Genomic DNA, 25,827 nt, shown 5'->3' on the forward strand with positions numbered 1-25,827 from the left:
ATGACCTGAGCCAAAGACAGCTGCTTAACCAACTGAGCCACCCAGGCGTCCCATGTTCAAGGGTATTTTTGAAGTCTCTTGTCACTGCCCATGGGGCCTGCAGCTATATCCTCATGACCCCGTGGGTTTTCTCTCCTCCCTCCAGGTGTTTATTTGCCTTTGTTGTGGGAACAGAGTTTTTGTTGGAAAAGTCCCATCGCTCTAGGCTATACGAGGGGCCACTTCTCTGCTTTGGTTGCCATGGAGAATGACGGCTATGGCAACCGAGGTGCCGGTGCTAACCTGAACACCGATGACGATGTCACCATCACGTTCCTGCCTCTGGTGGACAGCGAGAGGAAGTTACTCCACGTGCACTTTCTTTCTGCCCAGGAGGTAAGAGGCGGGCGCTCCTGCGAACCACCTGAAATTGTCCTGCTGCCTGGACCTGGACCCGGACCCCGCCGTGTCCTTGCTGCCACCGTGGCCTTCTCCGCACAGCCAGCCCCACTGCTGTGTCTGGCGCCGGCCCTCGGCTTGTCCTGTGGACACGGTCCTTCAGACCGTGACACGTCCCTTTCCCCGAGTTGCTCTGTAGGTCGTGGGGTGCACATGCAGTAGGGACGGGAAGAGGACAGTCCCTGCCCTGAGGCACGGAGGGGTGCTGAGGAGAAAACTGGAAAGGTGGGGCTTGGGGGGCGCGGGACTCGTGATTGCTGTCGGGCCGGAATGGGAGGCGTCTGAGGCGGTGACACCTGAAGTGAGCTCCGCGGGAGGAGAGAGTCTAGCGAGTGCGGGGGAAGAGCTGGAGGGGAGGCACTGCGCCATCTCCCTGTGGTTTGCGGGGGGAAAGGGCTGGAGGGGCTCAGCGATGGCGGAGGGCTTGCCAGCAGCCTTTTAAAGCTTGGGTTAGACGTTGGGCAAGCTGGGCGGCCTGGGGCCAGTTTGTTCTGTAGAGGAGCACGGGCTGCTTGCTGTGGAGACTCCAGACAAGATGCCTGGAGCGGTGGGGGGGGGGGCAGGGGCGAGGGAGGTATAGACCAGGCAGGGCAGTGAGGCTGTGGGGAAAGAACACTCTCCGAAAACCCGTATTCTTAAAAAATTACTGGGCTTTTATTTAATGTACTAGAAATTATAAAACTTCTGCCATCAAGACATTAATTAGAACATAATTTTTATAACTTCGTTCTGTAAATAGTTTACTGAATAAACTTACCTTGTCATGTGTTTGAAGCAGAGACTTTTTTCTAGCGTTTTTTTGGCCAAGATCAGTTTATTAGGTAACATTTGGTTTTTCCTGTTCTTTCAAACAAATTAACCCATTAGTAGGTGGTTTCTCCCTCCGTGAGATTTTCCTTTGAATTTTCCCATAGACATTTTTCTATTTAACCATAGGAGACTGGGTTTTATCATAAAATTGATGAGAGGCTGAAACTATGTGAAAAGTTGGTTGCTTTGACCTTTTCATTAGTAATCCTGTCAGCTATGTTTTCATTAAACTTCCTAGCAGGTCTCTGATCTGTGGTATTATTTCCCCCTTTCTTTACATTCCTCTAAAAGCTAGGTAATGAGGAACAGCAAGAGAAACTGCTCAGGGAGTGGCTGGACTGCTGTGTGACCGAAGGGGGTGTGCTGGTAGCCATGCAGAAGAGTTCTCGGCGGCGGAACCACCCCTTGGTCACGCAGATGGTAGAGAAATGGCTTGACCGCTACCGACAGATCCGGCCTTGTACGTCCCTGTCAGATGGAGAGGAAGATGAAGATGATGAAGATGAATGAAAAAAAAAAAATCAAAGAGCAAAAGACCAGGGTATCAGCTCTGTGGTGACCCCAAAGCTGGTGTGGTGCACGCTCCAAGCAGAGCGCAAGGCATGGAAGGAACCAGATCTGGCAGAATCTGCCCAGAAGGGCTTTTCTAATCCACACCCATGGCGATGACGCATCTGTTGTGTGAGGAGACAGAACTTTGTTTGGACTACAGTTTGTTTAAAAAAAAGAAAAAAAGGAAAAAGAACCCCCCCCCTAATTTTATTAAGACAGAACTTTTTTCCTTTCAAATTGTGAATCTGTCTATAAATGTGACGCATGTGGTTGTGTAAGAAGTTGTGTAATAGGACAGGTTGTACCAGCATCTTCGTATTACTGAGAAGTTTTTTCCCGCACGGGCACCTCCGAAAGCACATGGCAGATGACTCTTTGTTCCTTTGAGATACTCTTTTTGAAGTAGAACCTGGCTTTCTACTTCCATCTTAAGAGATCCACTTTACGTTGAGTCTCATTAGAGCTCATTAAAGATTTGGAAACTTTTTGTACAAATTATCCACAGCAAAATATAAAAATAAAAATAAGCTTTTATTTTAATTTAGTTCCTGTCGTGCCCAATAAAACGAAGTCAGATCTTCAAGGAACAAACTGCAAGGACAGTAGGATTGTGTGAGCGGACTTCACACAGACGTCATTCCCTTGTTTCAGAAAGGGTTTGGGTTTCTATCATTTCGTCTTTTTTTTAAGCTTCTGTACACCCCTTTTCAGTATTTAGGTATTTATTTGTTTGGAAGAGTGCCCTCAAAATGAGGGTAGTTCTCCCAGAGTCCGGGTGGCAGTCTCTCGGGGAGTCGTCACTCCCTGGATCCAAGTTAGGGAAGGGCCTGGGCAACGGGCCCTCTTGTCACTAGATGAACTGCGGGAGATTTGCGCACTTGATTCGGTTGACAATGTTCTTCTCCCACATGGCCGTGCAGAGGCTCTTTGGATTCTTGCTTTATCATCAGCTCTGCTTTAAGCAAATCGTGTTCGAAAGGCATGCCTTTGCTCGGGCTAAGTGGGAACAGTTAAGCATAGAATAAAGATTGAAAAATGCAGTAAGGTGGAAATGCATTGTAAAATGAATTTCTCAGAGTAGTCTGAGAATTTTTGCATGTTGGTTAATTGTGGCCATTCTTATTTAAAAGTTTGAACTATAATCTTAGATAGAAATCTTTTTATAAAAAGTATTATTTGACCACTTCAGGTATATGTTCAATACTGGGTAAAAATTTCAGACCTATCTCAGGAACACACAAAAGACTTAGTGTCCTGATAAGCACTTTGTAGATTCTTGATGTGGCAAGGAGTTTGGAAAGCAGCCCCGTGCGCGCACACATGCATGCAGTTTCTTCCCTTTGATGAAAAGGCTGTGAAAAACCTTTAAATATTTGCTTCTTGTTTTCTTCTAAGTTCTGTTTAGGTGGTGTTTTAAATGTGCACAACCTCTGACTTGATGCTGGAAAACTAAAGATAGAAAAACACCCATGAGATGTCCTGTCTTTAGTTCCTTCTCCCCTCTCAGAGCAGTGCAGAGGGATTCCAAGATGAAAGGATCACTTGTGCTATATGCTAAAACTTGCAGGAAACTTCTCTGGATTCCATAGAAATGAGTTTTGGTGTAATAATGGTAAATGTTACTGTTCTAAGTGGCTAGGTTTCCCTACGAATTGACTCTGGTTGGCTTTTGTTTTGGTCAGTAATTAAGTTTTTAGAAGGCTATCATTCTGACTAAGCATAGCATCTCTATAAATTTTTCTCCATACATTGGAAGAATTTTTTAGTGGGCACAGATCCTATTGTAGTTGCTGTTAAGCAAAACTACCCTCCCAATTGAAGAAGCCAAAGAGAAACGTTTGAGAGAAGCATCTAGTCACTATGGTCTACACCGCAGTCAATGCTGTCCAGAAAGCACAGGCTCAGTAGTTAGCCCGTGTGTGGTGGTCTGCTGAGTGGGGTTTCCCCCAGGTGCCTCTTTATTTATTTATGATCAGTGAACCTGACCACACCTAGTTTAAGGGGTACAGCATTCTTCCCTGTGGGAAAGGTAGAGCATTGCATTTCCTAGGCTCCAGACAGGGATGGGGCTCTAAATGGTTTTCATAGCAGATTGGCTGCTAATGGCCAAAATGTTGGTGAATCAATGCTATGTTAAGCTCTTGAACTATTAAACAGCCATAATTGTTGTCCCGAGATAGAGTACACAGTCCTTTTCTCCAAGATGAGGTCTTGGTTGACTCTGGACAGTAATACCTTACCTGTATGGATTTAACGTTATGGTTCTTTTTTAGGGAGAATACAGTGTGGTGTTTTCTGTTCTAATTAAACAAAACCTAGGTGTACCATGGATTTGAACTGGCCTTTTTTGTTTTTGATTCTAGGCTCACCGTGTTTCAGACTTCATCCGTGTTATGGGAACACTGCTATCTTTAGGCAGTTGGGGAATCTCCTTTTTGTGCATTTGCTGTCGTGCCCTCATTGAGAACATCCTGGTTACAAGTGACAAGGATGTTCAGCTCCTGTTCCGTTTCCTGGAGTGATGGGTCAATCAGTAACCATGTGCTCTGTCTCTATCCACAGGAGGTTGTTTTAATGTAATTTTTCTGGGAGGGTTGGGATGGGACCACCACCTTCAAATGAGCGAGGAGGTTGATGTTTGAGGACCCCATCACAGCCCCTCCCCTCTCCTTTCTTCATGGGAAGGGGGAGGGAGAAAGTGATAGGGAGTTGGGAACCTGGCATTGGACCTGATGGATGGCTTGATACTTGTGGATACCACTAGTGTGAAGGAGTTTAATGCTATTCATGAAGGAAAATCCTTTACATCAACTTCAAGTTCTTAACATGGAAATGGCTGATGTTAATTATTTTGCAACATTTCTTTGTAAATATCATTTAAAAGAATTTTGAGATTCACTTCCCTTCCTGCATTAATGCTTGAGCCAGGTAATTTTGCTTTTGGGTAAATTAAAATCAAAACTCTCTAACTTGACCAATTTTGTTTCTTGGATCGACATAGTTCCAACCCACTATTTCATCTTGAGGATGTCACAGTTTGATAATGATGGCCTTAGTGGGCGGTTTTCTTATTTCTCCTTTAAGCTATCACAGGTATCACCTGCGTTCCCGAATCTGGTTATAGAATGGGCAGATGGGAAAGTGTTGGTCTTTGAACCCAGAAGGAACACAAGTTGAAAACTGGCTAATAGAGGATACAGTTGCCTTTAAAACATCTCCTGTGGAGAATTTTTACCTGGGTGAGATGTACTTGGAATTTCAGAACTTTACAAATTTTTATTACTTTTTATTGAAAACTGCACTGAACGCTAAATGTCCACCTTACAATAAACAGACACAGTAGCGGTAACTCACACTAAAACAAAACACTTCCGATAGCCATTATTTTTCTGTTTGGGACAGTTTTAAAGGATTTTTTTTTTTTTTTTTTTTTTTTTTGTCACAAAAACAGGAATGTACCTATACAAAGGCTCAAAATAGGCCATCTTTTAAACAAAAAGGCGATGATTCACAAAAGACTATGAATATAACATGTAACTAGTTGATACAAATCTAATAGGATTTGTTAAAATCAGTCACATCTAGTAACACACCTGAAGTGTTCTTGTATAAAATATCACGTGAAGAAAAGAAGATTTATCAATGTCTAAAAAAGTGGGTTTGTTCATAGACAATCTGACAAGTTACCATAAAAAGTGTTTCCTGAGACATAAGGAAATGCAACATTATTTTTCTTGAACTCTTTCAGCTCAAGACTTTCCACTCAATAAAATAGCTGAGGATCTGAAACTGAGAAAATATATTTGAGTACAAACAGCTTGTGAAACTTAATACTTTTTTCTTTTTTTCTTTTTTTTTTCCTTTTTTTTGCATCATCAAGAGGGTATTACTGAATTCACAACCAACTCGCCCGCTCAGTATGCAGTTCAGATGGGGGAGAGACTTCTGTACAGGAGCTTGTACGCTCGCGGCGGTCTAACGGGCACAGTTTTCTCCCCATTCTCTGTAGTAATTTAATCTTCCTCTCAGCAAAAGAGGCCACCAGCCCCCATGGACTGAAGGGACTGGAGTCACAGGAGGGGGATTTCCTCTTAGTATTTTTTTATTTTGACGTTTGGAACTCCTGATGCAACATTCTAGAAGCAAGGTGTTCAGGACCTGCTGTGCCCAAGGGGCTGATAAAGGAAAAGGATCTATTTATTCTTTGTGATTGGATGCACAGATGAAGAACGTAACACACAATAACAGAAGTTGGTCGTTAATAAATCACGTCCTAGTCTTTCAGCGCTCGCGTCACCGGACGGCGGCTCCAGCCTTCCCACACCTCGGCTTCTTGCTCTCCTAACACTGCAGCGTCCATGATGCATATGTCCGGAATCCGTTAAAAAGACGGGGTCCAAGTCCTTTCCTCAGTTCATCTAGTTTTCACTGTCTCTTGGTCCCAGGTTTTTCTGATGATGACCGCTCGTCATTCTGTCATTCTCTGCTATTGCTCGTTGGGATGCTCTCTATTGTCCCCATGTTTTGTCGGCTGGTTGGGAGAGGGAGCTTGGGAAGGGTGTGCCACTGTGGGGAGGTTGTGAGTCACCGGGATGCCGCCGGGGATGATGCCCTCCATGGCTGCAGGAAGTCCGCCCGGGGCCACCCCGACGATGCCTGGCGGGTATCTGAGGAGCACACAGAGAAAGGGCCAGTTAGGTCGGGAGCAGGGAGGAGCCGAGCTCTTGGCTCTGCCTACTGTTTTAAAAAATACATTAGTTTGTCACTTTACTGGCAAAGTAGGGAGAAATCTACATGAAAAACAAAACGATGATACTTAATTCAATAAAATCGATAGTCCTATCAAAACACTGCCACAGACTTTTGCTTTTCACACAATGGCAATAGCCTGTGTTAATTCTGTCCATAGACCCTGTATTGCATTTGGGAAATGTCTGGTACAAAAAAAAAACCACTTCCCAAGTTGTCTGACTGCCTTAGCATTCATTAATTATGCTGATACTTCTAATGATTTCCCGACAGACAGGATGAAGTCGTACTCTGATACAAAATGGGGCTCCCTAGGCGACCTAGCCGCGTGCTCTCGTGACCAGAGATGTGAAATGGGACGCAGCAGCAGGGGAAGAGGGAGCCAGCGCAGACTCCGCTTCCATCGCGGGCACACAAGCTGCGTGTGTGCAAGGACAGGAGGCATTAAGCCACCCACAGAACATGTGGTTCTTAACACAAACTCGAGTCCGTGTACTGAAACATTCCTAGGAACTGGAACATTCCTAGGATAAAACAGACTTAGGAGGCAGGTGCTTCAGAATTAAAAGACTGATTCTCAACATTCTCAAATCCTTGACCCATGGCTTCCCAACCTACGGCCTGACACAGCTGCTCACTGGCTGGTCAGACATCAAGGACCCTCTGTGACTTGGGGGAGCTACAGGCCTTCAAGCATGTGTTGTATTTCAAGGGGCCGGGGAGTCTCGGTCTGTCAAAGGGAAGAATTAAGATGTGGCCTTTAAAGGATAGGCTGCCAACAATAAGGAACATGACCCTGGGGCAGAGGCAGGTTCAAGCAATGATACAGGTAGGACATGAACAGAACATGGCGAACTGAAACGCAGAAAAAAACACGAGGCCCAGGAGGAGAGCCTTCACCTAGGGGTCCTCCCTACACTAGTTACACCTCCCCGGCCCCCAAGCTTAGAGCAGCGGTTCACAGCGGGGGATGTGAGGCAACAGCTAGAGCCATTTTCGGCTATTAGGGCTGGGAGTGCTGGTGGAGGCCAGGGTCGCCGAGACACATCGCACAGTGCCAAGGCTGGGCCCCAGGGGAGAAAGCTCCAGCCGGGTAAGTGAATACCACCAGCGAACGGGCAACTGTGGGCTACAGTAAGCAAGACAGAAGTTTCCTTCTGGAATTCAAGGCTGCAGCTCTTTTATAAAAGCAGAACACTGATTTCCCTGTGAGCCCAGCCATGGTGGGGGGACTGAACCATGGGAAACTATCACCAGTGAAACCTTGCTCCCTTCCAGAGGCTATGTGGGCTCTGGGCCAGAAGAATTCAAATTAGAAAACAGATTCATCAACAAGTCCTTCCCCCTGAAAATCTTTCTGGTACCTTCTCACCCAGAAACCCTCTGCCTTTGAAGTGGCTTGGAATGCACCAGTCATTCCCCATAGTGTTCAGAGCCTTTGGGGGAATGCATGCTCATTCCCACTCCTTTCATAAATAGGAACCCCGATTCTAGGCTGTTATCCCGAGAATGGTCTTTGCTCCACAGAAACTGGGCATCGGAAAAAATGTGAGGTCTGCACAGACTCCAGGCAGGGAGCTGTCTGCCGCGGTTTCCGCCTCTCTGCCCCACTCTCCCCAGAGTAGGGGGCAAGGGGGCTCCAGCCGAGGTCAGTGCCGTTCCACTCCTCACCTGTATGTGGCGCCGTTGAGCTCTGGATGGATTGCTTGCTGATCTATTACTGACCAGGGAGCTGTTGTGACAAAGAATTCCTTGTTCACACAGTTTCTTAAGCTTTCCGGGATGCGACCTGGAATACGATGATTAAAATTACCAGATGTATTTTTTTAAGGTCACAGGGAGTTAGAGACCACAGTAGTTGCTGCTGGGGGAACCCCCTATAATGTTCCAACTATGGAAACCCGAGTGTAGAGTCTTCCACTCCAGAATGAGGGCCAGCCCTTTAATTTTCAGAAAAGGTGAAGTCGTGGGGCCCGAGTCCTGAGCTCTTCACTCCCGCCCACTCCACCCTTCTGGAACAGAAAGGAGCCCCTGCCCCCCATTCCCAACTCCCTCCACAGTTTGCATGTTTAACGCCGACTGTTCGAAAAGGAAGCCGTTCCCTCTGGAATCGAGTGCAAAGCCTGGATGAACTGGGCCCAGTTCCTTCCACATGTCATCGACTTGATCCCTAACCCCTCCTGTGCCCTTAGCAGCAGGCCTCTCTAACCCCCAGCGCGCCTTATCAGGCCTGGGGCGGCTGAGCCGCAGGGCTCCGGCTCACCTGTGATTGCCCGGCGGATCTCGGTGGCCGCCGCCTCCCGCATCTCCAGCGAGGCTTGCTCACTGTACCAAGCTGTGTGGGGCGTACAGATGAGATTCGGTGCGTCTTTCAAGGGACCCTGAGCAAAGCTAGATAAATGCACACAAACGGCAAATGAGAAGAGTGTCGGGCCCTACCTCGTTCACCAAGAGCAGAGCTCGCGGCCAGCAGCCTACTGGCCAGTTTGCCCGCATGGAGGAACGGGGGGGTAGTACGTTTCCTAAAGGCTGAGAATTTAAGAACGTACTGATCGAACTGCTAAAACAAGTGTCAGGAGAAAGGCTCCCCGGAGGACCGGCAGGGCCCACGTGTCAGCAGAGTGCACAGTCGCTCAAGACTCCCACATGGTTCTTCCTTTGAGACACTTTCTGACGCCCCCCCGGGGGCCCTCTGGCGCTTTTACACTCACGCAAAGTACAGCACCGTCCTCAGAACAGAGGCCGTCAGACGATCTCCAGCTTCCTCCCCGGGGGCCCTTGCTCTGGGGACGTGCCCCACAGTCCCAGTGTGGGGGGAGCTCAGGGCAGCAGCAGGCCCCGGGGTCACCGCGCGAGGCCGGCAGCCCGGCGCACCCACCTGAAAGGCTCCGATTCGTGCACGTCGAGGGCTGCCCCTCGTATCCTGCCTTCCTTGAGGGCTTGGGCTAAGGCCTTCTCATCCACCAGCCCGCCGCGGGCCGCATTCACAAGGAACGCCCCTTGCCTCATCTGCAGGACGAAAGGAAGGCCGTCAGATGCCACCACGCTGGAAGGCACCTGCCGGGAGGCTGAAAGAAGCCGGCTGCGGCCGGAGGACTCTGGCTGGTTTGGCTGCTGGGTGTGTGTGCAGCGGGTTGGGGAAGGGGACGGACAGCTGGGTCAGTTTCTCCGTATCCTCAGAGCGCACCATAAAGACCGGTCACCCGCCTGTCGCTTCTTGGGAGGCCAAACCCGACTGAGACAGGTCCCTGCTGGGTCCTGGGCCGGCCCCTGTCTGGCCCAGCTCCAGGTGGCCCATCCCGTGCTGGGGCCTTGTCTGGCCCCTCACTGACGTCCTGGGGGATGGTCTTTCCTTTTCACGCATGTGTCCATGGACTACTTCCCGCCCCACCCCCTTCTGCTTTGATGGAAGTCTCCAGGGGCTGAGGGTATCTATGTCCAGTTACCTGCTTTATAGTAAAGTCATTGATGAGGTGGTGGTTATGCTCGTTGAGATTACAGTGCAAGGAGACGCAGTCGCTCTGATACAGTAAGTCCTGCAGGGTGTAGACCCTCTGCACGCCCAGGGACCGCTCGACCCCATCCTGCAAGTAGGGGTCATAAAAGATGACGCTGAATCCAAAGGCCTTGGCTCGAACAGCAACCGCCTGCCCCGTGCGACCTGTGCGGAGAGAGCAAGCATCCAGGTGAGCGAGTCCACCGTCCCGCCGGCCACCGCTCAGCGCTCCGGATGCCACGTGGGGGCTTGAGCTGTCCCCGCCAGCAGCAGGACCGCCAGCCGGGGGAGCGGCGTAACTGAAGCCTGGGGACGCGCTCGGCCCGCATGTCTCCTCGGCTTCCTGGGTGAGCTGTGCAGGGGCCCGCTGTCTGCGCTGGGGGGCGTGTGTGTCCAGGTTCCCACGATGGACATTTTCAAACGTCAGCACAGCTAGAGAGAATGTTCTGGAGAATGTTCTGGTGAATGCCATGTGTACCCCCCCCCCAGCGTCAGCCATTCCTGTCTGTAGTCTCCCACTCAGATTTCGCTCTCCCCGATGTTCCTGGGTCCACAGCAGCCTTAAGCCAAGCTTCCTTTCCCGAGACAGCGAGGGCAGTGACAGAGAACAGTCTCTCGCCCATTAGCACTGGGTTTGCTCATGAAGGCGGGGGTGGGGGTGGGGGTGGGGGTGAGGGGGGGTCAAAACGGACCCCTGCAGAGGGTCCTGAGGCAGAGAGGCACTGGGACTCACTCTGACAGGGAGTGCCGGGCCAGCTAATTCTCGGGTGTGTCGGCTGGTTCTGACCTGCGCGGGGAGCCCCAGGCCCCCTCAAGCGGGGCAGTAACCCACACCACCTAACAGCCTCCCTGACTCCCAAGGCGTTGTCCTTTGCACAAACCCACGGAACCCCATGGAACCCCCGAGCCGGCGCCTCCTGCCTCCCAGAGCGGTTTCGGGCCGGAGCGGCCTCCTCCGGGCAGCACGCACGATCCGTCTTCGGATGAAACCACCGCTCAGTGGCGCAGGGGAAGGAGGACGGCGCTGGGCAGGTGTCGCTTCCCACACAGGAAGCCCACGTGAGGGCACCATGGGGGCGGGCTGTGGGCTCCCGTCAGCGGGGCAGGGCAGCCTGGGCGGGAGGCGCAGGCCGGAGGCCCGCCGCGGGGGCACCAGAGCCCGCTCACCCCCAGGCTCACCCCCAGGGCCGCAGCCGCGCAGCCCAGCCCAGAGGCGGGCACGGCAGAGAGGGCGGGGGAGGAACAGTGCGGGCGACCTACAGCCCCCCGACGTCCCCGAAGTACGGGGCACACGACCCCGCAGCCCGGCCCACACGAGAAGGCCCCCCTCACTCCCGCGGCCTAACGCACTCGGCCTGGAGACGGGTCCCCCCCACCCTGGGGGGCGCTGCCGGCCCCGCGAGCTTCTCCAGCCTTTGCCCTTCCTTAGTCCCCAGCCCTCATCTTCTCGCTGGCGTCCCCGTGAGCCAGGAGGCTTTCCTAAGTTTCTCCCACACCGAATGACTGAACTCTGTTACTAACTTGACAAAAACTGAGCCGGGCAGGAGAAGCCAACTGGCAAAGGAAGAAAGGTCTGCGTGTACCCGGCTGCCGCGGCTGGCGCTGCCCGAGCCCCATCCCCCCACCCGCCCCCGCCGGGCCACGCTCGGGCCCGGCCGCCCCCACTCCGGATCCTGCTGCTGCGGCCTCTCAGCGGTCGAAGCCTCCGGCAAGCGACTGCTCTCGCGGGAGGCACCGGGCAGCCTCCGGCCAGGACCCTCCCATCCGAGTCCGGCCCACACTTCTGGAAGGCTCTAGACAGACCCGAAGGGCGGCGAGGCGGCGCCGCCAACAGAGCACACGGGGAGCGGGGGCTGAGGCGGTGCCGGCTGACAGTCTCGGGTAAACGGGGCTCACACCCCGCGGCTGCAAAAGCCGGCGAAGGCTCAGCCACGCGGGGTGTCAGAAGGCCGGCGCCGTCCCGAGAACCGTCCCCTGGAGCCCCGCGCAGAGCAACGGGAGGCCCAGCGGGCGCCAGCAGAGGGCGCTGCGGCCCTCCCACGGCCCCTTAAGAGACCAAGTGAGGACTCCTTTGTAAACCCTGTGCAAGATCGCCCTCATGAGCGAGGTCACCCTGACACCTGGGGTCTTGAACTCACCCTGGGGAGTGAGCTGCGCGCGCCCCGAAGAAACCCAGCTCCCATCCCAGGGGCCCTGACCCTTGGTTTTCGGGAAACAGAGCTCTGAACGCAGGGTCGAGTGACAGCCTGCCAAGGACCTGTGACCCACCCCACGTGCTTCTCCTGAGGCCTCTGAATCCTGAGGGGCAGTCCCAGGCTCAAGCCCTTCCTGATGTACAGACTGCGACACTGAGGCAGAAAGGTCAGCGAGTTTCCTCAAGGTCACGTAATGGCCGAGCAGCGGGGCTGAGCTTCCGCAGAAAAGCAAGGGCCCTTGCGTGCAGTGTGGCCCACTGGAGCCCCCGTGTTGTCAGCACCAGGTCATCAGGCTGCTTCCTGACACAGGTCACCTTGATCTCGGTGACCCGTGCAAGATGCTCACAGGGCCACCAGCGGACTCCTGGGAGACCTTTCCCTGCCTCCATCCCGAGCTTTCTAAGCGGACGGCCGGACCGTGCCACCTTCCGGCTCAGAATCTTTCAGGGACTCCCTGCTGCCACCCTGGCCTAGCATCTGAGAGCCTCCAGGGCCTGGGCCTTGCCCATGGCCCAGGTCTAGGCTCAGCCACCAGCCCCGCTTCGAGCCCCAAGTCTGCTGGTTTCTCTGCAGGGCGCCTCCAGCAGCCCCCGCCCGGGGCCATCTGTGGGCACACGGCCTCACCCGTCGCCAGCCGGAGACCACCCCCCACGCTGCCCGCTCCCTGCCCAGCCCTGAAGACCCAGCTCCCGGGGCTGGCCGGAGGGGGCTCGGGGCTGGGCAGCGGCACCTACCGAAGCCGATGAGGCCCAGCGTCTCCCCACGGATGCGCGCCGCTCCCGAGGCCACCTCCCGGATCTGCTCGACGCTCTGGACCCGCGTGCCTTCCCGCAGCGCCTGGTACAGCCACGTGTTCCGCCGGTACAGGTTGAGAATGTGGCAGATGGTGGAGTCCGCCGTCTCCTCCACGGCCGCCGACGGGATGTTGCACACGGCGATGCCTGGAGAGGACAGGGCCAGGCCCCGTGTGAGGACCCTCGGCGAAGGGGGAGCTCCAGGGCGCACCATGTGCCTAGCTGAGGGCTGGGGAGGCGGGGCTGGCCCTCCAGCCGCCGGCAGGTCAGGCTCCAATGCTCAGAGGCCTCCAGCTCCCACACCCGTCCCAGCTGCCGCAGCCCCCGACCCGCACTCAGCCCATATCCTGCCCGCCCTTTGCTCCTACACTCGGTGCTTCTGGGAAGCGAGTGGTGGGCAGCTGCAAGGGGCGAGCAGCCCAGAGGCTGGAAACCTGCCCGTGTCCGCCGTGGAGCAGCAGGAGCTGAGCCGCAGAGCCCCTCGTGAGAGCCGACCTGACTCCTTCCCGTGGGATGAAATGTTAATACTTGTTTTGAAAAAGCATCTCTCCCTCAACATGGGCCCCAGGCCCGGCCAGGACAGAGCAGATGCCTGAATTGAGCCCCAGGCCCGGTGGCGGGGCGGGGGTGGACAGGGGAGGGCCCTGCGGCCGAGAGGCTGCTGAAGGACCAGGCCACGGCTCGGCCGGCAGAGCGAGGCACTGACCTTCCTCGGTAGAGGGTGTCTGGGGAAGAATGCCAAGTCTGCCGGACAAGCAGCTTTCTGAGGGACACAGGTATCCAGGCAGCCTGTCAGACCAGCTCAGAAAACCGCCTTTGAATCCCAGGTTTGGGACCCAAGGAACACACGGGGCAGGGCCCCCAAGAAGGCAGCCCTGCCTTCCTCTTCTTTCTCAAGCCCGCCAGTGGGGACAAGAGCACCTGAGCCACTGTGACTCCACGGGAGGGAAAAGAGGACCACAGGCTGAGCTGTGCTGAGCACCCCATTCTAGCAGCTGTGTGACCTCTCCACGAGGGTGGCCCTGAGGTCCAGGGTCTCAGTGATGCCCTGAGGGGGACAGACCGCTCAGAGAGTGAAAACCCGCACGAGTGTCCCACCTGGTCCCATCTGGCCCCAGCCACCTGCTGCGGGGACAGCGTGACTGAGATCTAGGCGGCCGAAATTTCCACGAGCTACAAGTCCGTTCTGCAAACAGCCACAAAGGAGGCCACTCCATATGAAACCGGCAAGCTTAGAACTCGGACTGCGCCATAAGCCAGGGTTCATGGAAATCGTTTGCCATTTGAGATGGTTTCCAGTCCTCTGAGGAACCTGAGATGGTGTGGCCGGAGCCCAGCAAGAGGGTCCCGTCAGTGAAGGAGCAGAGTGTGGACCCTTGGCCACTGCCCAGGCAACCACCCGGGCCTGGGACCAGCTACGGCCCGGGAGCCGAGACTGGAGGGGATGTGCCAGAGGAGGGGGTCCCCGTGCGGGTCCATGTGACACAGAGCACTGCACCTGCCCACTCCCTGGAAGGGCACAGGGGGACACTGCTCAGCCTGCACCCTTAAACTCCGACATGTCGCTCCTTGGCTGCAGAGACCAAAAACTGGAGGAGAGGCTGTGGGCACCAGGAGGGACCGTCCTGCCCCAAGGGCAATGGGCACCTTCCTCTGACACCTCAAAGCCTTGATGATTTTTCAGGTCAGGGCACATCCAAGGCCAAGGTGAGAAGCTTCTACCATCTGTAGGGCAAGAGTCATAGCCGTCTCACCCCAAGGCCCGAGCCCAGTGGCTGAGCTGCTTTTTCCATCAATAGTTCCATGCTTTGCTGTCCCCGCTGCTGAAGTGGAAGCCTGATAAAGGAGCCCGAGAGAGGCTCAGAAGCTCAGAGGCCTCCAGCAACCTCCCAGCTCCCCTGCTCCCCCCTGCTGCCCTGCTCCCTGGTTCTTGGGGATCCCCTGCAGACGGGCTGAATCCCTCTAACTGCTCCGGGCAGGGGACACAGCTGTTTCCTGAGCTCGCCCCGCTCTCCACTCAGAGCATCCAGTCCGGCCCACTGTCTTCATGCAAAGGCTCCCGTGAGCACGGAGAAGGGAGCGTCCTGTCCTCTCAGGAAGGCCACACTGCAGGCCCCAGACACAAGCAGCACTTAACAGCCACTGTCCTCATTTGCACAAGGTCTGGGGACAGAGTGCTGTGTGCAGTGCAATGGAGACAGGACAGAGGCCCATGTCCCTTCTCCAAATTCCACACGCACCAGGATCAATGGAAACCCCACAGCCGACATCCTTGTCCCCTGTTCCGAACTGCAGGGCCCCAGGAACATGGTCTCCTCCACCCGGGCCCCCTTGTCAAGGGCAGCCGTGTGGCCGGGGGAGCAGGGGCACCTTTGGTTGTAGGGAAAGGAGGTCCCCCTCCTGGCCCAGGCCGGCTGCGTGGGGAGCATGTGCACGTGGAGGGATGGCAACTTAAGCTCAGGAGACCTGCCATGTCCCCCTGGAAAGAAGCGGCTGCTTCCCAACAAGGGAACTCCACGCCACCACCTCACCCGAGCCTGGGCGGCGAGGGGCGGGCACACGGACGGCGGGGCGGGCGCAGGGAAGCACGTCTGAGGACCCCCCGCCCCCGCTCTGTGGGTTCAACTATATTCTCCGTCGCTGTCTGAACTCGGGATGGCAGCTCTACAAAGAGCACAAAGAACATTTGTTTCCAAACAAAAACATTCTTGTTGGCGCCTGGGAAAGATGGAAAATTTGAGGGAATGCTAGACGTGCTTCTGAGGACTCCTATCACCCAAGTTTCTTTGTGGCAACCAAGGCGGGCTCAGGGGCACCCTGAGGCCGGAAGCAAGCGCTCGGGGCCAACACAGGAAGCCGTCGCTTCCCTCAGGCCCCATAACGAGTCTGGAGTCTGCTGCCACCCCTTTTCGCTCTGGTGTAGGGAGGATCTTCCAAGCCCCTTGCCACACAGCCCCCCACTTCCAGGATGGGGGCGGGGAAAAAGGCATCTGTTGGGGAACGACCACCTCTTGCCTCTTCCTTTGGGGTTCACCTCTGGGGTGACCCCCACTGTCCTATCCCAGGCTCAGAGCGCCCGAGCGCCACCAGGAAGAAGCACGAGACGCGACACCGGCCAGGCTGCCTCTCCCCAGCTCCCACCCCCAGTTCCAGTGGGGGAACGAACCACTTGAGGACACCGGGAAACCTCACTCAAAACCCCAGGCCAGGACCATGGAGGAGGAAGCGGAGACCGTAAGCGCTTGACGTCGGGATCCCTCGCGTCCGCAGGGGTGGGGAGGGACAGGGCCCCCAGGGCCACCGGCGTGTCCGCACGGCCACAGCTTGTCGGACTGCAGGGCCCCAGGACTTCGGGTGCCCCTGGACGTGGGTGGAGCACAGGCCCAAGCACCCGGGCGTGGATCCGGCACATCGCAAACGTGACCCAAGGACGAGAGCAGAGGAGACGATGTGGGAGGACCCTGGGCCCTCGCAAGGCGAGCAGGCCAGCCGAGGGCCGCTTGCTGTCCACGCTCCGTGAACTCTCCTCACACGCAGAGCCCACGGCAGGGGCTGGGACAGGACGGGGACCACGCAGAGGGCCGCGGCCCCACCTCTGGGAAACTGCCTGTGGGGGTCCACCTGCTGCCCCTGCTTTTCTGTGGAGACCCTGCCCCGTCTGACAAGGGCTGGGCGGGAGGTGCCGGGCTCCACTTCACCTGCATCGGCGCCGACCCGGGCAGGTTTCTGGGTGGACGGCTCTATGCCAGGACTGGAGACCTAGGAACGCCTGACACCCCATTTCTGAGCCCCGTGCTGTGCGCCCAGCTCTGGCATTTCCGGGTGATGGGTCCCGACGAGCCAGCGCTGACCTGTGGCCACTCACGGGGTCCCCACTGCAAGGACAGGCCCCTGGCTCATCTGGCTTCTGTCCTTCCCACGTGAGATAGCCTGGCCCAGCCAGCGCTGGCGCCAGGTGGGGTCCTGGGTCCGGCAGGTGCGTTCCCGCCCGTGTTTTCAGGGTGGGGGTGGGGCGCCCAACAAGGCTCCCTCTGAACAGCTGCTCCTGGCCCCACGCACTCACCGAGCTCGCCGGCGGCCTTGATGTCAACGTTGTCGTAGCCGCTGCCTATCCGCACGATCACTCTCAGGGCCTTGAACTTCTCCAGGTCCTCCCTGGTGAGGGTGATGGTGTGGTACATCATGGCGCCAACAGCTTCATTGAGAACCTGAGACGGGGCGAGCAGAGCAAGGCTGGAGCTCCCACCCCACCCCCGCCCGACTTGCACCCCCTGCAGAGGGGGCAGCGTGGGCGTGAACGCTCCCCAGGTTGAGTGGCCTGGGGCTGTGCTTTGCGGGGGACCGTGGGTGACAGCAGAGGGGGAGGGCGGACAGGGAGGTGGTGTTTGGGGTGGGGGTGGGGCCCACCTTCTCGTGGATCTCCTGAGTGGACTGTGCATCACAGAAGGCCACGGTGGCCAGGTCCTTCAGGATGGGCATCTCCACGGTGCAGTCTCTGCCATCGAGCAGCGCCACCAGGGGGCGGGGGTGCAGGGGGCCGTTCATGATCTGGGGGCGGATACCTGTGAGGACGGGAGGGTGACGGGGTAGGCGGGCACAGTGGCCTGTCCCACACTGGGGGACAGAGCCCCCCTGTACCCACATCCATCAGGTCTGCAGGACCCCAGGGCTTCCTCCCGACTCCCTGGGTGGACCACGAACCCACAAAGCCACCTGGGTTCCCCTGGGCTCAAGACCACAGGCTCCTTTGGAGTCACTGGGGAAGATCCTGGGACAAGCCGAGGAGACCAGGTCGGGGGAGCATCTGTCTGCTGGGTCTGCCTGGGTGGATGTCTGAGGGAGACCTGGGTCTCCGTGAGCAATGTCAAGTACAGCGAACAGGAACCACCGAGCAGCGAAGCCCATCGCCACGTGCAACTCGAGCCAAGGACATCTGTTTCCAACACACCTGCTCCCAGCACCAGCCGGACCCGCAGGGGCTCCCCCCAACCCCTCCCGACTCCAACACCTTCCAAACAAACATGAGGGGGTACAAAATGAAACCAGATGGACAGGTCATGGCTCCCGCACCCCATGGGAGTGTTTTCCTCTAGTCCCAAGCTGGGACTCACGAGGGATCAGTCCCTCCCAGCCTCTGAGCGGCAACAAAACTACCGCCTAACCCAGAGCCCGGGGCCCCGAAGCAGGACATCCAAGTGAAGCGGAGCCCCCACATCCTCTGTACCAGGTGGGAAAATGGGGGCTCCCCTCCCCCATATCCTCACCAGCCTCTGTCCCCCAAGGCAGGTGGGGATTGGGGCACCAAAGCTGTTTGCTGCAGGACTGTAAGCCCTCGGCTAGTGTTCTTCTTGGCCTAACTGGCAGGCAGGCTCCACAAGAGGTCAAGGTGGGTGTGTACGAATGGAGGTTTCCCCAAAGACCAAGGGTGCCATCGTGAATCAGGACCCCTAGAGACCGGCTTTTACCCCCAACTCCGCAGAGGGAAGTGAGGGGCAGTAATTCACATGGTGGTCTACAGCCTCTCCTCTCATCCCTAGCCCCTTTAGTAGAACGAGGACCCTGGGGCACAGCACGGGGAGTGGCCCCTGGAGTAGGCAGCTGAAGTGGGGGCCGCAGCTCATGTCAACTTGATGTGCACACATTAAAAGTCCTACCTCTGCCCTTCCTTCTGGCCAAGAAAAGGGTGAGATTTTGACCAAATCCTGATGGGCCCATCTTCTTCCATCAGGTTCTTTCACTCCCCAAAGCTGCTGCCAAGCCCAGGTCGGACTCCCACAGGACTGGCGGTCTTGGACTATGGGCCAGATTCACCGGCCTGTCCCAGGCTACTCCTCCCACAGGGTGCAGAACACCCTGACCTGACTCCAAAGGTGCCGGCAAGGGTGTTCATGAGACCGTGTTTGCGGAGTTCGTGATCATGGTAAGAAATCCAAGTTGTTAATTAAAAAGCAGCCATAGAGGAAATTGACGGGCAGGCACAAGGCAGGCTTCTAGAGCCATCCAAGACATCTGGAGAGGCTGAGGGGCCTCATCACAGAAATGTCCGTCCATAGCATCAGTGCATGGATCCTGTTACCTGGGCAACAAGCTCCAGGTTGCCTAGCGATCGCCCCCCCTCCCTGGCTTGGGTCGCCTCCTCTTGGGCGAGACGCACCCTTTGCCCTCATTCAGGCTGGGCAGGCAGAATGCAGCTGAGGCTTGTCCGAGAGAGCCAGGGGCTCCCAGATGAGGCCCCGCGCTCAGCTACGGGCTGCAAGCCCTGTATGGGAAAGCCGGCAAGGGAGAGGCCCACAGGGCTGTGCTGGGGATGGATGCTGAGCCGGGCTGGCTGCGTGCGTGGTGGGAGCGGGCAAGACTCCCGTGTGTCGGCACGAGGTGTAAGGGCTGCACGGAGGAGGAGAGGAAGCTCAGCCAAGGCATCGCTGAGGCTCATTCTATGGACAAAGGGACCGCCGTGTTCACGCCCTCAGACCCGGAAGCTCCCGTCCACCTGCACACCAGAGAACCCCGCGAAATTCAAGCCACACCCCACCCAGCACCTGTTGTCGCTACAGCCTCACAGAAGTTGGGGCAGAGGTTCCCACAAGAGCCTTGGAAATGCCAGCCAGGTGAAGCTGTCAGCAGACCTTCCATCTTGCCTCACGTTAACCGACGCATCGCTCAGTGCTTCTAACAACTGGAGTCATTTTTCGTCTACTAGGATGCAACGGACATGTTACTGAAGATAACCTTTCAAGGGACTATGGGAAATGGGGGGCCTGGAGGGAGTGCCCCATCTCCTCTGCAGCCAGGGGAAACTAGAGAAACCTGGGGAGGAAAGCCAGGGCACGATGAATCTTTAATGAGAATGGACTAAAAACGGAGGCCTGTGCCCAAAAGCTAGAGTAGCCATCACCAGACATGACTCAAACCCCAAGAATGACTGTGTTACTCTTCTTCCCATTTTATGGCCAGGGAGACAGAGCCAAGCATAACCATGGGCCACACCGAGGACCACCACCAGCCACCTCACACAGTCCCAGGGACCCAGCAGAGCCCGAGGAAATATTTGCTGATGAGGAGCCGGGGGTCCTGGTGGCCCCTGAGTCAAAGCGACTACTCCCTTTCTGCAATCTCGCCTTCTATTTAGAATACTTCCAGCTGCTGTTAGACACATCACACACACACACACACACACGCACGCACACACACACAACCCCTATCAGCACATTCCTTTCAACAACTTGTCCAGCATGAACTCTGCAGGGCAATGCTGGCTCCCCTGGTGTCAATTACTTGCTGGTTTCAGGCTCGCCTCTGCACAAGCAGGGATGTGCTCGCCATCAGGGACCGGTGCCCCAGCTCTAGGCCAGCTCCGACGGCTGTCCTTGGGCCCGGTGTTACCTACAGCTGCAGCTGCACGTGAGACGTGGTGAAATCAGACACATTCAGTGGAAAACACAGATGGCACCAGGCCGTGTTGCTGGCGTTCTGCTACAAGTGGCTGATGGTCCAGGGCAAAACAAGTCCATGGGCCCCATGGATCCGGAAGGAGGAAAGGGAGGTCCCCAGGGAGGACTCTGGCAGCTCTTTGGTCAACCAACCTCAAAGCCACCTTATCTGAATAGCAGGTTTCCCAGGAGCTGCTTCTTTGCCAGGCGACACAGTCTGAGTGGGCTGTAGCTGGCTGAACGGGACAGGCTTCCCTAAGCAGAGTGAGTGAGGAGGAAAACGATTCCCCCCAACGACATGACCCTGTGGGGTCCGAGACCTGTTTTCTGCCTTTCCAGACACTGTGTGAGACGCCACGGACACGCTCCCAACAGAACTCTGCCTTGGTTTTGAAGATCTGAGTTGGTCTCTGTTGCTTGTCAACCCGGAGGCTTTTTTGATTTTGCTGTTTCAAGATTTCAGAAACGAAGCCGTTTTAGCCCAGAGCGAAGTGGCCCCAGTAAACATGTTTGGACAGCAGGCAGAGGCCTGACAACTGACTGGATCTTGCTGACCGTCCCCAGACCGCAGCCCTCCCAACACCTGTGCTGGGTCAGCCAGGATCGCAGATGACAGTCACGAGGGACTGCTCCACCGGCGCGGGGTCACCCCCTGCTCGCCTGGCCAAGGAACTGGCCAAGTACGCTTTGACGACGGGTTGGGGGGTGGAGGGCCTGCCAAGCAGCACGGATTTGCACCAAGGCCTTCTCTGCTGCTCTGGGGCCAAAAAACACAAGCCAGGCCTCGCAGGGCCAGAACCAGCTGTTCTGGCGGCTGACAATGGAATGAGCACCTAGAAAGAACCACGAGATCCACGGAGCCCTCAGAAAGATTGGAGATAAAATGCACCGTGTGACATGCTTAGCCAGAGACCCCAGAGCCCATCAAATGGGTCCTCAGTTCCCAGAACCCACAAGGCGGTTTGGAAAGCAGAGGGCAGCAGGTGGGGCTCCTGTCCTCATGGGTGCATGTCTGATGGGGGGCAGAGGAGATGCAACCACCAGAGCCCCAGACGTCCAGAGCGGGTGGGAAAGGACACTCAGGTCTGCATTTGGAGCCTCCCCAGCCACGACCGCTGGGGATCCGATCCTGGTGTCCCCGCACCCACGAACAGCCTCCCCTCAAACACAGGTGCTCCTCAGGACGCCTGGGTGGCTCAGTGGGTTAAGCCGCTGGCTTTGGTGCAGGTCATGATCCCAGGCTCCTGGGATCAAGTCCCAATCAGGCTCCTTGCTCAGTGGGGAGCCTGCTTCTCTCTCTGCCTCTGCCTGCCTGTGCTCTCTGTCTCTCTGACAAATAAATAAAATCTTAAAAAAAAAGTTTAAATGCAGGTGCCCCTCAACCAAAGTCACTTCCCGCACCCCTGCACCAACCAACCCTCCTCGCTGGGCTCAGCAGTCCCGATTTCCAGAAGGCCAGACACAGACTCAGATCGCAGGCCCGATAAAGGGCCAATTTCGCAGACCTGCATTTCCACAGTGTGGAGCTGAAGCTCATGACTGCAGTCAAACTGGGGAGCGGACGCTGACCGCGGGTCGTAAATCCACCTGTGTCCGACGCTCGGCATTCGACCTGCACACATGGCTGTGTTGGGTGGGGGTCCCAGCCTCTATCCTAGTGCACGGGGTTCCAGAAGCCTCGTGTCCAGGAGAGAGGTCCTCCTTGCTTGTAAACACGGTTTGTCCACACAGTAAAAACGGTCCTACACGGTCAGCCACGGGGTCTCAGCCGCAACCATCCTGCTTGTTCAGAGGTGGGTCTGTTAAGCTGGCAAAGGCACAGTGACTGTCCCTGTGTCCGGAGGCCTGGGCACCCATGCCCACGGCAGCAATCCTTGCCTTTCATGAGAACAAACATGGGCAAGACGAGGGTGAGGCTTCAAGGCCGCGACTGTAACAGAATGTGTGTCGGTAAGCACGGCACTGTTTTCGGGCTTAAAAAACACAGCTCCTCTTAGAAACCTCACCTCTGGGTCCACGTCACTGTCTGTGTTCTCCTCGGGCAAACACGCGTTTCTCGGTGGCCACCCTGCCCTGCCCAGGCCGCAGGATCATGTTGAGAACTTGACACACGCACGTATGTGTCCCCCACCACGAACGCAGAACTCGATTTTTTCTTGGGCGGTCTTGTCTTACGGCTGGACGGTTCTGACGGTGGAGGCTGGCTTGGCCTGGTGGGAGGTGATGGTGGAGGAACGGACACTCCCAGTCTGAGGGTCAAGGGCCGAGAGCAGGTGCACGCCCCGCACGCAGCATGTGTCCCAGCCAACACCTAAGTCGGGTCGGTTCCGGGAGACCAACAGCAGCTCGCAGCTCCCAGCCCGCCTGGCAGCAGCGCCTCTCCGAGGCGGACTCCCCAGAGTGGGGTTTGGCCTCACTCCTCTCCGACGGGCTCTGGCATGCGGGGCGGGCATGGTTCTGGGGGCCCGCAGACGGACAAGAGGCGGCCGCTCCCCTCAGCAGCTCCAAAGGCACCGGGAATCGGCTAATGGAGTAAACAGCTTTTCCCTGGGCGGCTTCACAACCAGGAACACAAAATGGGTTTTAATCAGGGCCAACTGTGGGAGGCAACTTTTCCAGCATAGAGATTAGAGGAGCACACCTCAAAAATGCAGCTCAGGCTGGAAGGGAGCCACCCTTAGGCACCGGGGTGGTGCGTCAGCCCCGAAGAGAAGGAAGGACAGCAAACCCGCCCCAGGAACGCAAACACACACGTGCATTTTCCGCATCCACGGCAGACGTCACTAACGGATCTCAGCACTTTTAGCCTCCAAGTCCCTGCTGGTCATGATGCCCCAGTGAGTGTCTGTGCAAGGTTTCTACAGCAAGTGAAAAGGAAACGGGGCAAAAAGGGGAAAAAAAAGCATACCTTGCAAAAAAGATTCTCTCGAAATAAAAAAATCAAACCATTATTATAAAGGACTTTACCAAAAACTGCTGTATTTCCCCATCCCATTTGCTGGAAGTCAATAAGAGCATCTAGCACTTTGTGTTCATGTCAATTGTCAGATCAGAGCATCGTAACGCAAAGCAAAAAGGACATGTGTCTGCCACTCTTGAGTGAGCCCAATCCCCTCTAGAAACCGGGAAAGGAAGGTGAAGGTCAGAAGGGAGCAGGGAGATGTACGAAGGCCCCAGAAGGAGGAAGGACAGGCCCACGACCCAGGCTCAGACCTCAGTGTGCAGCCGGACCTCCTATGCCATCCCCGCCAGGCTTGTGACCAGGGGTCCCGTGACCTCCTCCATCACTTCAGGACTGCCCTCTGCTCTGCGGGGCTCTACAGCAGGGACCGTGGTTTGTTGCTTCTGTCAACCTTCATGACTGGCTGGGTCACCTGCCTTCCATGTGGAAGGCAGCCCTCTCCCAACATGACCTTGCCCTCCACAGGCTGGGACACTTCCCCAGCCCGGAAACAGACTGGCCTCGAACTTTGCTCTAAACAACGTCCCGTAGCAGAATGGACATGTCAATTCCAAGGCAAGGGCATCGGGCCATCCACACTCACACTGGAGCCAGCAAGGGTGGGCGGGGGGCACTGCAGACTGTCCCACTGGGGGTGTGTGTGTGCACACACTTGCACCTGCGATCTGACAAAGACAACAGCATGGACATGACCCACGCCGATGCTGCAGAAGCCCCAGGGAAGCTGCTCCCCAAGTGTAACCAGGATAGATCACGTCTGTGTAAGGCCCAGGAGACGTGTGCAGGGTTGGCGCCCTAAGCAGGGCTGAGCTGTGGGCATGTCAGTCACGGGATTCATAATCACAGGCGCCCCTGAGGGCCAGGCTGCTCCACCCTACGGCGGACTCCGAGCACCCCCCGCCCTGCCCTGAGGCCTGGCCACTGGGAGTGGAGACTCTGGCATGGCCTTTTGAAACAGCACCCCTGTCTCCTCACTATCTGGAGGAGTCCCCAGCTCTTGGACTCCTCCCTCGGCACACCCCAGAACCTCCACCTGATGCTAACTAAGCCCTATGGCCAGGGCCCTAGGAGCCTTGCTCGTCAGGTCGCTCCCTGGTCTGGAAGGAAGTTGTTCAACCTTTTGCTCCACGGACACCGGGAACCCAGATGGCGACAGGGTGCAGGAGGTGCCTGGTGGGGGAGCAGAGGCCTGCGGGCAGAGCACGGGCCCAGCAGCCCGGAACTCCGCAGTGTCCCTGCACCAGGCCATCGAGGACCTTGCATGGCAGAAAATGACTTAACTCAACCCTGAGCAAGGGCTAGCCCCAGGCCAGGGCTGGAAAAACAGCAGGAGTCAGGAACAAAACAGCCACCGGGGAATAAAAAGGAAAAGAACGCGGCAATGGCCTTGCCATCCCGTGCAGACCCTCAGCCCCTCCAGGTGCTACCCCAAGTGCCCCTGAGGATGAGAGGCTCGACTAGGTAGGGGGGTCATTCTGAGCAGACACCGTGCTCTGGGAGCACAGCACCTCGGGGGCAGTCAGATCCCGAGACCCCGATCTTCCACGGAGCCACGAACACACTCCTCACCGCCGCATCGCACACGTCACCAGGCTGACGGGCACAGGTCGGCCGGGACGCTGGGGGTGACGGCACAAGGCAAGGGCCAAGGCAACCCCTCACAGGGCTGGCTGTGTCCACAGACCAGCCGGGTTTAAGTCACTCCTTGGCTCTGATTTTAGCGTTCTCCGAAGTTCGCTTGAGAGATGGCCACAGGATAAGGGCATCAGCTTCTTAAATAAAACATGGATCTTAATGAGTCATGGCCCTCGCAGTGAGATGGTTTCAGGGCCCCCCCTTGCAGCTCGGGTAACAGCTGGACAGAAAGCCGGCCAAGCGGGAGGGAGGCTCCCAGGAGCCTCGGCCACTGCCTTCTCCCCACCGAGGCTTGCCGGGTGATCGCAGCCAAACCAGTGCACATGTGCGTGCCCTATTCAGGATCAGAAGTGGGTGTCTACATCACCCTGTTCAGAGAAAAGGAGAACTTCTGTACTTCCAGAAAGACAAGCATTTGTGGCTGCTTTAACTGGTTCCTCAGAGCACCCAGGGAAACTGAGTCACCAGTCTGATGAACTGTACAGTGTCCACACCACACTGCAGACCCTAAATGGAGAAAAGGGTCAGAAACTGCTTTCTCCAGCAGAGCCGCAAAACAAAACCAAGAACCATTGATGACTTCCTTGCAATCAGTCTCTTGGATTGTCACACGTGGCCCCGGGAGCTGACCGGCCACCTCTATGCACCGTTCCCAGAGTGGCTCCTGGCTTGGAGTGTTTATGCCCATGATCCTCACCAGTCTCCAGGGGGCCTTGTGTTTCCGGTGAATCCCTCTGCCCCGAAGAAGCTCCTGAAACAGGTGCTT

The 25,827-nt window shown here is 56.2% G+C and overlaps 2 protein-coding genes across 5 annotated transcripts in view; one reads left to right on the forward strand and one right to left on the reverse strand.

Annotated features, from left to right (window-relative positions):
• ZRANB1 (zinc finger RANBP2-type containing 1) overlaps window positions 1–4,774 on the forward strand; it is a 58,261-nt gene extending 53,487 nt beyond the window's left edge. Inside the window, exons 9-10 of the mRNA XM_044240709.1 lie at window positions 146–375; window positions 1,540–4,774. Coding sequence (XP_044096644.1) covers window positions 146–375; window positions 1,540–1,758 — 449 coding nt within the window. The 3' untranslated portion in view covers window positions 1,759–4,774. The remainder of the gene's footprint in view (window positions 1–145; window positions 376–1,539) is intronic.
• Window positions 4,775–5,069: 295 nt separating this feature from the next.
• CTBP2 (C-terminal binding protein 2) overlaps window positions 5,070–25,827 on the reverse strand; it is a 153,782-nt gene continuing 133,024 nt past the window's right edge. For all 4 annotated transcript variants that reach the window (XM_044240706.1, XM_044240707.1, XM_044240708.1 and 1 more), the window contains 8 exons: window positions 17,442–17,596; window positions 17,098–17,242; window positions 12,975–13,181; window positions 9,996–10,210; window positions 9,428–9,558; window positions 8,813–8,940; window positions 8,221–8,338; window positions 5,070–6,467 (listed from right to left, as the gene is read on the reverse strand). In XM_044240706.1, coding sequence (XP_044096641.1) covers window positions 6,287–6,467; window positions 8,221–8,338; window positions 8,813–8,940; window positions 9,428–9,558; window positions 9,996–10,210; window positions 12,975–13,181; window positions 17,098–17,242; window positions 17,442–17,596 — 1,280 coding nt within the window. In that variant the 3' untranslated portion in view covers window positions 5,070–6,286. The remainder of the gene's footprint in view (window positions 6,468–8,220; window positions 8,339–8,812; window positions 8,941–9,427; window positions 9,559–9,995; window positions 10,211–12,974; window positions 13,182–17,097; window positions 17,243–17,441; window positions 17,597–25,827) is intronic.

The sequence above is a fragment of the Neovison vison genome, chromosome 2 (genome assembly GCF_020171115.1).
Source record: "Neovison vison isolate M4711 chromosome 2, ASM_NN_V1, whole genome shotgun sequence".
NCBI lineage: Eukaryota > Metazoa > Chordata > Mammalia > Carnivora > Mustelidae > Neogale > Neogale vison.